The following is a 12039-nucleotide window of genomic DNA, read 5'->3' on the forward strand; positions in this document are numbered from 1 at the left end:
AAACTAATTTTAAAACTAATTTGAACAACAGTCTTCATTTGAAAAAAAAATCAGCATGTTGATCCTCTTTTGTTCCCTTTTACTTGACAGCTATTTATATTCTTCACTACTAACTTCTGCCACAGTGGTCCCCAAATGGTGTGACCTTGAATGCCATATAAGTGAAAAAGGTATAGGAAGGCACCTACAGTACATGCATATTTATAGTTAGAAGCATATACCACTGTACTAATATACGACACACATTATAAAACATAGATCAAACAGGAATTTAAAGGGATACAATAAGAAAGAAACATGAGGCATGAGGTCTTCTTATTAAAAAGAAATGGGTGGTGCCTGGGTGGCTCAGTTGGCTGAGTATCTATCTGCCTTTGGCTCAGGTCATGATTCCTGGGGTCCTGGGATGGAGCCCCGTGTCAGGGTCCCCACTCAGTGGGGAACCTGCTTCTCCCTCTCCCTTTGCCCCTCCCCACTGTACTCTCTCTCTCTTTCAAATAAATAAATAAAATCTTTTTTTTTTTAAAAAAAAAAAGGGAAATGGGAAGCAGCTTTGAGCCCAATATCTTTTAAGTTCATTGTTGCAAGAGAATAGAGAACCTGGACACAGCACAAGAGATTTTCTGACTCCTATCACATAATAAAGTGATATAAAAAATACAATGTGTTAGGGCATCTGGGTGGCACAGTCGGTTAAGTGTCCAACTCTTGTTTTTGGCTTAGGTCCTGATTTCAGAATTGTAAGGTCGAGCCCTGCATCAGGCTGCATACTCAGCTTGGAATCTACTTGACTCTCTCTTCCTCTGCCCTTCCCCGAGGCACTCATGTACGTGCACACTCTTTCTTTCTCAAATAAATCAATAAATATTAAAAAAAAAAAAAAACCACATCAAAGGTCCTGTCTTTCTGGCCCCAACTTCTCTCCTGCAGTAGCTTTCCTGTAACTGTGACACCGTCTCTAACATCTAGTGTCAAAGCTGCATATCTGTCCCTATCTGCTTATACAGGGCACATTTTATCCCATAAAAAAACACACTGTTCTTATTTTTAAAAGCCTTCTACTGTTGAGAATGTTTCTCCTGGTGTACATCTTTCCTTTGGCGATTCACCCAAAAAGTACTTCTGTGGATAATTTCAACTGTTGGAGCAAAATCCAGCAAATTCCCTAAGCTGAGTCAGCTTAGAAACATCTGCACTCTCATCCAACTATTTAACAAACCTCCCGATGAGCTTCTTCTTCTATTCAGCAATGTTTTCTACACATCTCCCAAATCAATTTACTAAAGAGATGCCCTCGGACCATCTCGTCTTCTGGGCGTTATTGTGTGATCATTTCTGCCACGGCAGGGAGAAAAGCATTTCCCCAATTGTAGGTGGATTTCCATCTTTAGCTCTAACACAGAAGCCTCACAAAAGGCTTCTAAGCCTATTGTTTAGTGGAATTTTGTGAAACACTGCGTTGGCTATCACATGACTTTAAATTACACTGAAAAAAAAAGTTAAAAAGCACTGAACAAAACTCTAGAAGTTCTTCATGTTCTGTTTTCTAAATGTTTTCCTAGGGGCACCTGGGTGGCTCAGTGGTGGAGCGCCCCTGCCTTTGGCTCAGGCCGTGATCCCGGGGTCCTGGGATCGAGTCCCGCATCAGGCTTCCTACAGGGAGCCTGCTTCTCCCTCTGCCTGTGTCTCTGCCTTTCTCTGTCTCTCATGAATAAATAAGCAAAAATTTTTAAAAATGAATAAATAAATAAATGAATTTCTTCCTAACAGTGATAGCCCCACATTATCAGATCTCAAGGCGCCATATACACACATAGGGTGAGGGTCACCCTTCATGACAGTGGATTTGCAATCAAATCTCCAACAGGCACCTTGACAATTCTGAATTTCTCTACCCAGTGGACTTCCTGTTAGAACTGGCCCGTCTCCACTACTCCAAGTAGGAGAAACAGGAGTTTTATAGAGAACCACACTGCTTTTGATCAAGTTTTCTACACAGAATTATTTTTAAGTGGAAAGAGATGATTTAGTCACAGCTAGATACCGAAGCACGGAAATCCCTTCCCCAGGCATATATGAACTGCCTGTGGCAGAGGACAAAGGTGACCCAGGCATGAGGGAACCACTACCCACCCCCGGCTTGCAGGACTCCCAGCTGTACCTCATCTGTGGCACAGGACACCTGTACCTTCTGATGCCCGGACTGAAGGCACCAGGGGTCAAGCCAGTAAAACACCATTTCATTTTTACTTTCCAGAGAAGTAAATATAAATAATGGCCTCCTCATAAATCAGGCTTCAGGGATGATATCACCTGAGAGGCACTGCCCCCCCAACATTTATGACCCCAGAAGTCCCCAACACCTTTACCATGGGAACCCAAGGAGCTAAGAGGTAGACAGAAAAGGCAACAGAGAAAATGAAGGGAAAAGTGGCTTGAGTCTCTCATAGAGCTGCCCAGGGCTTCACTCTGTGGGAGGATATTTGAAAAACACCTCAGATAAAAAGCACTAGCTACCTGAGAAGCAGGTTTGGCTACTATTTTATCCCACATTCAGAAACTCAGCCTCCCACTAATTTAAATTAACAGCTCAGATCAAGTGTCAGCAAGTGAGAAATACTCTAGGTGTAAGAGCTCCTTTTTCCACAGCAAGCAGAGCAAAACTGCCACTAGGGCCCCACTCACCCCTGACAAATAGCGCTCGAGTTTCTTGTTTAAGAGGAAGTAGATGGCAAGGATGTGGCAGGCACGGTTGGAGAGCACAGTGTTGATCACGTCACTGTTCTTATAGCCCAGCTTCTCCGTCATGTGAAGCACCACACTCGGGCTCAGGTCCTCCAGAGAAATCCTGCACAGGACAGTGAGAACCTGTCACCTCTTCATCTCCACTGAGAGGCTCTGGGGTCCCCTCAGGGATGCTCACAAACATAGAGGCACAAAGTACCCCCTCTCCACCACACCAACCAGGGCCTCTATGGAAAAAGTGTCCATCCATCCACCCATCCATCCATCCACCCATCCATCCACCCATCCATCCATCCATCCATCCATTCATTCATTCACTTGACTTGCTATTAGGAATGATCTCACACACACAGAAAAGTAGTGAGAATAGTGTAAGTACCCTTTGTGCACCCAACACCAGAATCCACCACTGTTAACACAGTGGCCCTATTTTCTTCATTTATTTATTTATTTGTTAGCTTATTTAGTGCTCAAGTATTTTAAATCACAGACATCATGACCTTTCTTTCTTACACAGCCCAGTGTGCACCTTTAAGATCCAAGGACATCTCCCGCAGAATCCCAATACTGTCCACACACCCAATAATTTAATAATTTTTAAATAATTTCTTAGGATTCTCTAATATCTAGATTATATTCAAATTTCCCCCAATGCCCCTCAAATTTCTTTACAATCTGGCATTCTTTTCTAAAAATGTGTTTATTGGACATGGGTAGAACCTACACTTGAGTTGGGTCTAAGTTGGGCTGGGAATGGAGCACATTTAGGGGCCAACCCAGACTGCGTTAAAAGAAACAGTGTGCAATCCCACGTTCACAAAGAGGGAATTAGGGGCTTGGCTATAAAGTGGGGTGCTCTCAGAGGATAGATCAAAGCTTCTTCACAGGAGTATTATGAAGATAAACTCCTTAGGAAGAAATGCATGCCTGCCATTCATGTATCCACTCATCCACTCATTCATTTAATCATTCCTTCCACAAGTCCCTGTCTCATGGAGACTACATTCCAGTGGGGAACAGAGGAAGTAAATTCATTTAGTCTTCAGGACAATCTTATGAGTAGGAACTACTATTATCCCCATGTTACAGATGGAAGAAACTGAGGCCCACAGCTTAAAGTGACTTGCCCTAGGTTACATAGGCAGGAAGGAGCAGCCTCCGAATGCAAACCCTGGTAGCCTGACTCAGAGTCTAGATGCTAGACTACACTCAGCAGCTCTCATATAAATAGACATGAGGAAGGCTATGGAGAGCAAGAAAGCAGGCTGAGGAGTATAGTGTGTGTGTGTGTGTGTGATGGTAGTAGGGGCTTCATCACCAAACAGAACATTCTAAATCCCTTCAGGGAGATATAAATAGGGCACTCTGAGCAGAAGGCAAGGCAAGGACATCTAGCCCTAGAGCTCTGTAGCCCGCCAACACTGCACCAAGGGTCCAAGGACAAAAATGTTAGGGACCTCAGACCATAACACCCTGGGAAACCACAGAGAATAGCTTCATAATGATACAAAAGGGTAAGTTGGTTTGCCAGAGTCATGGGCCAGTTGGAAAGGGCAGCAAAAGCAGACCTAGGTCTGCAGACCCTCTTCCACCACCCATTGGTATAAACTATGGCAGCACTCCCTCCCTAGATATGGGTAAGTGCCATCCAAAGAAAACACACCCAAGGAACCACAAAATCTGCCTCCCCCCCCCCATTTGCCACAAAATCACTAATTTTAAATAATGGATGGGAAGGGGGTTGGAATGACTAATGGTAAAAATAACGTCTATTAAAAAAGAATACAAATACTTGAAGTTTGCAAGGCACTTAACTAAAGCAGAAGACTAGATTTTGGAAACTACCCAGGAAGTGTGCAGGCGTGGCCCTGTCCCCTGGCCAATCAGACCACTGCCCTGTGCTCCGTCCTTGGCCAATCAGACCACAGCCTCACGGCCTCATACCTGGCCAATCAGATTATGGCTGTGTGAGCCACCCCCTGTCAGTCAACCCAAGGCCACCCTCAGCAGCCTGCCCTCCACCCCGGGGAGGGGAGAGCCATCCAGGAGAGGGGTGCCACCAGGGTGGGGCTGGGAGGTGGAGGGGAGACGGGGGTGGTCAGCAGGGGCAGGCACCCCATCTCTGCCCTTCATATCCACTGTCTTCAGAAACAGGAGAGCTCTGCCAAAAGGCACTGTCGACTCTATTGATTGAGGGTACAATTCAACATTTGCAATAAGCGACCTGTACCTTTGGAATTCTGCAATACCAGTTACTTAGTTCTTGCTATCTCCCCATGTTTGGATGATAGAGACACTAGGAAAATGTTCCAGAATACTTGGTGTAATTCTAAGTAAATTCACATTAAATCCCTTGTTACACTACTATGGCTTAACCCCACCCTGTGTTACCCATCACCTTCTTTCCCTCCCACCCACCTCCAGAGCTAACTGGATGGTGGGAGACTGTCCAGCCCCCACCAGGGTGCTGAAGGAAGAAGGCAGCCAAGGTCGCCTCCCTAAAAATATCTGCTCCCAGCACAGGGAGGCCAGCCGGGTGCACAGCAAACTGCTGATTGACTGGCCTGAACTTTTATTATAAAAGGTTGACTTTTAAAGATATTTTCCTCTTGCCTTTTGGAGATAACTTGGAAGCCCAAATGACTTAACAGAAGGCTTTACAGAAGAGCGATATAAAACATAAGCCCTGTATTCTCACTCTTTCCCAAAAGCAAAACATTTTAACATCTAAAATCACTGAATCTGAGGCTAGGTATGTTGGGAAGCTATAAAATATACTTTATAATACAGCCTATATTCTTTCCCTGATTACATGTTCTTACTCCATTTGTCTGTGAGCCGGTGATGCCAGAAAAATAACGATCAAAAGCACTTTATTTACTTATTATTATTATTATTAATTAATTATTATTATTATTTTTTTTTGCCCTACACATTTTTCAAAATAAAGGCTCCTGCAAGAGTTTAGATCTCCGGCTTCCGTACTTTACAACGGAACGTTGATTTGCCTCTGGAACAAAGTGAGCAGTGGGCCTTGTGTAACAGAAGACAGTAAGTGGTTGTTTTCTTTAATAAACAGGATCTTAACCAGTTTCACAACCCAACTGGTTCACGTGCAGCCTTTCGGCTTTCTGACCATGTCCCAATGCAAAAATTGCCGACCTGGCCAAACCAGGAGGGGCTCCCCGAATTTAAGCTTCAATCTACAAATGCCTGCCTACCACCTGTGGAAAAGCTACAGCACGAGGCGCCTCTTCGTGAGTGAGGATGCGGCCCACCAGGAGGGGGAGAGTGTACTTCCAAGACCAGCTCCGCTTCCTTTGAACGGCTGCCACGTTGAGTGGATTGATTATGCTCATTTAGGCAGTGATTACATTAGCTTAATGACTCGTGTGTCTGCCTCCAGTCGCCCCTCCTTTAGCAGAAAGCGTACCTGTGTGCTCCCAGCCTTCAGGAGCTTCGGTAATGAGGCATGGCTTCTCGTCTTTGCTTTCCATCTCACGTCGAGGTAATATTTCTGGTGTCTGTTTCAGACACGGGCCAAGCAGAGCCAGTGTTGGAAACCCGCAGTCTATTTCCAGGTTCCCTTGGTAACCTAAGTAACCTGGACTTTGTTTAAATTACCTCTCAAGAGTCAAATGCTAGAATTCTAGACGGCAACCGAGTGAAACCACCTGACCTACGGCCATGGGGAGTGTAAATCTGCCTCAGAAGCATGGATGCAGACTCCACCTGTGGCCTTTGGAGTTCTTCTAGAACTTTCTCCCCAAGACAGAGCCCTGCCTGCCTATCCTCTTTGGAGAACTCGGTGCGACAGCTTTCCTAATAAGGCTTGGTGGATGTTTCCAGGCCTTCCTGGACATTTTGAAAGTATCTGTTTCCCCTTCACCAGTGGTCCCTGTTCTCATCTGAGCTTCAGACTAGAGCGAGCAGGCCTGGGACCTAGAGTATGGGTCCCAGGCCTGGTGAGGATCCTCATTCCTTCACTCGGGTCAGTTAACAATATGTCAAATGGGTAGGAAGAGAGTACAAGGAAATGTGTTCTGATGTTTGTTTTCCAATCTGCAGTCAGTACAGCAGCAATGGAGACATGTGGGCCACCAGGAGGTGCCCCTCAGTGTTTCCATGCTGTGGCGATGCTTGCTCGAAGCGATCTCCTCTTGGAAGCTCCTGAGGTGAAGCCTTCACCGGAAGCCCACAGGGAAACATGGCCTGAAGCAACTGTCTCCTTCTACTGCCTTTCCTTCGTGCCCCCAACATTCTAGGGCAGGGGAGTTGGGGCTGAACCAAACATCAGAGCAGAGAAGCAGCAGAAGAGGAGCCCAAGGGGTGGTCTGAGACGGGAGTGGGCCCATTCTACTGGATTCAGCCTGATGTTGGCAGGAGAGCTCGGGAACGGATCTCACACACACTCAAACACAACCAGCTATAGGCACAGACACACTCAGACACACATACACACTCATTCAGGCCACAGCTAGTCTAGACTAGACTAGACTAAATGGTCCCTTTGTGTGAATTAGAAAGAGGTGCCACGCTGTGAAGATGCGAGTCCCCGGGGTGAGTGTGATAAGGGAATGTGGCATGGACTTCACCTTCCATCCATCCTCTCCTGGGTGTAGGGCATACTCTGCACAACCACCTGGGATGGCCCTACCCACACTTCCCCTTGGGCACCGAGGTGGGCTTGTCTGTGGATGTGTGGGCTTGGAGTGGGGGATGGGCAGCCAAGAAAACACACAGCTTTTCCTTGAATCCCTACAGCTTCCTGTCCAGAAGTATTCAGGGTTCATAAGACAGCCCCATCTGGCCTGAGACAGGGTCCCTCTGTGTGTATTTGATTACCTGTTGGGATAGGTGACATTACACGGCACTTTGCCCGTATAATTCTCATTAAGCCAGCGATTCGCCAATGCTTGCTGAATATTGGGCCTCTTCACAGGATCTGGTTCCAGGAGAGAGCGCAGGAAGTTGATGGCGCCTGTGAAGACAGCGGGCAAACATACTCATGTTATAGGCTGAATGCACATGCCACCGAGACTCGAGGCAGGTCCACTACCTCTCCTGAGTCACTGCCAGCATTGATCTATTCCCTGGATCTCTGGGTGCCTCAAGTCCAAAGAGTTTAAGATATTTGTCCAAGGGATGAAACTGGTACATGGTAAAGCAAGAACCAATTTGGGTCTCCCCATGCCCTGCACTTCCCAGTACAACCTGTGGTCTTAGCTTACAGCGCATCTCTAAATGCGAGCCAAAGAGATGTTCTAGCTCCAGGCTTGGAGGATAAAAGAAAGTAAAGAGAAAATGCTTGTCCTCAAGGTGAATTTTTGAGGAAGTACTCAGAAAGGAACCAGAGGGTGAACGCATTCAGAATTATACCCTCTAACTTGCAGCTCACCACGTGACACACAGAGTCTCAAGAGACCAAGGGAGGCCCTGCTTTCTTTCCAGTTTTGTTTTGTTTTGTTTTTTTAGAGTAGGGGAGAGGATAGAGAGGGCAGAGGGAAGGGAAGAGAGAGAATCTTAGGCTGACTCTACACCCATTACGGAGCCCAACTCAGGGCTCCATCGCTCGACACTGAGATCATGACCTGAGCTGAAACATGAATCAGACACTTAACTTGCTGAGCCACCCAGGCACCCCCGATCCTTTCTTTTAAAGCCATTGTGCATGGCCATCTGCTTAGTCTCCAGACCCTGTGGGCTACTGACAACACAGCACCCCAACCAGCCGGAGCCCATGCCCATGTAGCCAGGCCCATCAGAGAGCCAGATACAGGGAGAGTGTCAGTAAACTCTGTAACAGCCACCCAAGTTTTAAATTCCTAGTCTGTATACAAAGTTCCAGTAAGTGCCACACTATAAACCTGTGTCTACGTGATGGGCCCTTTCCTGTTGTGCTCTCCCTTAAGATGAAGGGGCTGCTTGCGCGGAATGTATGCCACTCAAGTTTGTCTTTGTTTTGCAGCCCACCGAAGTTCACAGTGGTCACATCAGCTATGCTGAGACTGGTATGTAAGGAAAGAATATGAGAAGCCGCTGACAAGAAAATCCCGACAGCCCCCTTTCCTTTTCATCTGAGACCAAAAAAATGATTTTTTCAAATGCCCTGGGTTTCCTTTCGTTAAATGAATATTTAACAAAGGGCCTGCTGTCCACCCAGGCAGTGAGGATAGGAAGCCGGTTCATCTCTAAATAGATCTTTGCATCCCATGGAAAAACATGTTTATAATGCATAGGGAGGACACAGGCTCAAAACTGCTAGCAGGAGAATATGCATGAACACATATGGACCAAGAATGCTAGGGATTACTTCAAAATGAAGATGGTCTAAAAAAAAAAAAAAATGAAGATGGTCTGTCTTGCTTGAGTTATGAGACTACGATTTTCCTTTTATTCTATGCTCCTTCTCTTATGGAGCAAAGTCCTATCATCTTTGCACTATAAAAAAATCTTTTTATGTAGCTTTGTCCATGATATCCAATTTCCAATATACTAAGCAACAGACTCTAGAACATAATCCTAATTTATTTGGTTCTCAAAATTTTCTATCCTTCTCTCCAAAGCTATCTTTCAGTTTTCTTTTCTTTTCTTTTTTTTTTTTTTCAGGGGAAAGCACGAATGCAGTCCCCCACTATCTTTCAGTTTTCTAACATAATCTCTCGAAGAGAGACTCTCAAAGAAAAGTCACTTTCTCACAGACTTTAGTTGTCATTCAATACTGTTCTGATAGAATGGTGGGTGTTTTCCACAGGGTGGAAATCAAGCCATCAAAAGAGGGGCTGATGGTGATGCCAGAATCAACCCCAAAGAAACAACTTCTACTTGGTCATGCCACCAGGTAACTTCTCTAGTGGGTTCTGATCCAGTTGATGTGGTCACCAGAAGGTCATTTCTCATTGAGAATGGAGTGGGTAAAAATAGATGTGCAGACACCAGAGCAGTCATGAGGTACATTTAATTAATACTCTAAGTTTTATAGCTGGGTCTCCAAATAAAGCTTCCCTAAAATATTCTTCAATGGTCTGAAAAGCAAACCGATCTCCAAAAAAATAAAGAAGTTCCTCTTTCTGGAAACTCTATCTCCCTTCTCTCAACTCCCTTACATTGCAAGAGCCATCTGGATGCCTAATCAGGACCACCTATTGGTCAAATCAGAAAGATGTGAGCTTAATCCATTGAAATGTGGAGGCTGTGAGTTCACGATGTTTCTCAGACATCTCTGTCGCTTACCCTCAAAGGACCTGTACAACCCAGGCTACTGCCAGGCCTTTTCTGAATATGATTAACCAGAAGAGCTAAGAACAGACTGGATGTGCGTTTTTGTTCTATTTTCAGAACCACGCACTCGGCATCTTCACAAATTGCTGATGAGCTCAAGTAATTTTAGTTCTGATCTCTACTGATGAATTTTATTTCTTTGGACATCACAAACACTGCATTACCATCCAAAAAGGACTTTGAAAATGTCGTTAGAGTTCTCTGAAGTTTGTCTTAGGGTCTTGAAGATCCCTATGTTTCATGAGCACAAGAGATTCAAATTCTCCAAGGTCTTGGAAAGTCATGGTGGGCACGGCCACTTACAACTCTCCACTCTTCTAAGCTGTAGCTTTCATTGAGGTCACAAGGAAAGGATGACCCACACTGACAGCTCCCTCTCTGTGTTCCACATCACATGCGCACACACTTCTGTAGGGCAAAACCTACTTTCCTCCACGAGGAGTGGGCTCTCTACTATCTGCACTCGCTTGTGTGAGCCCCATGACACTGTGCCTAACTAGGGAGAGGGCTACAGGACGCAGACACAGCCATTAGGCTTTTCACAGTAATACAGTCCATCAGATAGATGCAAGTGGAGTCCCATCCCCAACGAAGGCTCTTTCCTCATCACCTCCTACGCAAAAGCAGCAACAATTATTTGACAGTTGAACCTTCTCAGAAATCTTAATTGGTGCTGGCTCAACCCTTGCCAATGCCAACACCCAACCTTCAGCTTCACTTCCATGACTTCATGGTGCAAAACGCTCTTGATCAGAAGTGACTATTTGGCAGTAGAAGTACCATCCCTGAGATGTAGAGATGTAAAGATAAACTGTCGGAAAAATGTGTAAGCCATGAAAGGCATTTCCAACTCTGTGATATGCAAGTGCCAACAAGCAGAAAGAGACTGTCTTGAAGCAAGAATTGGAAAGGCCTCAAAAGCTTAAGTTTTCAAACTACATGACAGAGATGAGGGACAATTCTTCGAAAGCATGCACAAAGAAGTCACAAGGGCAGTGACTTTTTTTTATCTTTTCAATTCAGCAAAAATCCAACTTAATCTAAAAAAGAGTACTCTTTTTTTTCTTTTTTTTTAAGATTTCATCTGTTTACTCATGAGAGACACAAAGAGGAGGAAAAGACATAGGCAGAGAGAAAACCAGGCTCCCCAGTGGGAGCCTGATGCAGGACTCGATCCCAGGACCCCAGGATCACGACCCGAGCCAAAGGCAGATGCTCAACCACTAAACCACCAGTCACCCCCAAAAGAGTACTCTTATACAGCTGATGTGTAGAGATTGTCACAAATATGAGTGAGAGAATCTTTAAATGAAAGATGTGTTGGTGAGACACTTAATGAAACTGGTATATTTTCAATTTGGACATCTCAATTTTAACATTACCCAGAACATAAAAGCAATAGACAATTTCCCCCAAATCAGGGGTGCAGAAGGGGAAGCACCTCATACCAAATAAAATTTAAAAAGGGAGAGAGACATTCCTGTATAGTAGGAAACTCCAGGTTTGGGAGCCAAGCAGACAGAAATTCAAAAACAGAGACGCTACATAAGCTCATTGAGACTTAGCATCCTCACTGATAAATTAGGACCAAGAGTACTTATCTTGCAGGGTTCTGGGGAGAGCAAATGATAATGTGAAAAGCACTTGCACGTGGCCATTCAGCTACTCCTGTTGCTGGTGAATGAGTATTTCTGGATTCTAAATAAGGTAGCACCACACGGTCTCCTAAATGAGGGTGGGCCAGGCTGGTTGGAAAGAAGAGGTAAACCTGGCAGGGTATTTTAAAGGGCAGAGGGTTAGAGAAACAGGGGGCTGCCAGGAGGCCAGGGGCTCATCTCCAAAACGGAGGTCATTCACTGTGTAAACAAGATAAGGTGACCTGCACTGCTCCAGCAGCCAGCTAGCAGCTCTAGGCCCCAGTGCATCGGCTCAGCTCCTGTCCCCGAGCAGCTGGGCGGATTCATGGGCTGCCTTCCAGAGCCATGCACGCTTTGACCACTCAAATCAGTAACC

At 45.3% G+C, this 12039-nt stretch overlaps 1 protein-coding gene across 2 annotated transcripts in view; it reads right to left on the reverse strand.

The window, feature by feature from the left end:
* Positions 1 to 12039, reverse strand: part of HUNK (hormonally up-regulated Neu-associated kinase) — a 105376-nt gene that overhangs the window by 16377 nt on the left and 76960 nt on the right. For both annotated transcript variants that reach the window (XM_025985129.2, XM_072740853.1), the window contains exons 6-7: positions 7591 to 7726; positions 2686 to 2848 (exon numbers count right to left, since the gene is read on the reverse strand). In XM_025985129.2, the coding sequence (XP_025840914.2) occupies positions 2686 to 2848; positions 7591 to 7726 (299 nt within the window). The remainder of the gene's footprint in view (positions 1 to 2685; positions 2849 to 7590; positions 7727 to 12039) is intronic.

Source organism: Vulpes vulpes, chromosome 15 (assembly GCF_048418805.1).
Source record: "Vulpes vulpes isolate BD-2025 chromosome 15, VulVul3, whole genome shotgun sequence".
Lineage (NCBI taxonomy): Eukaryota > Metazoa > Chordata > Mammalia > Carnivora > Canidae > Vulpes > Vulpes vulpes.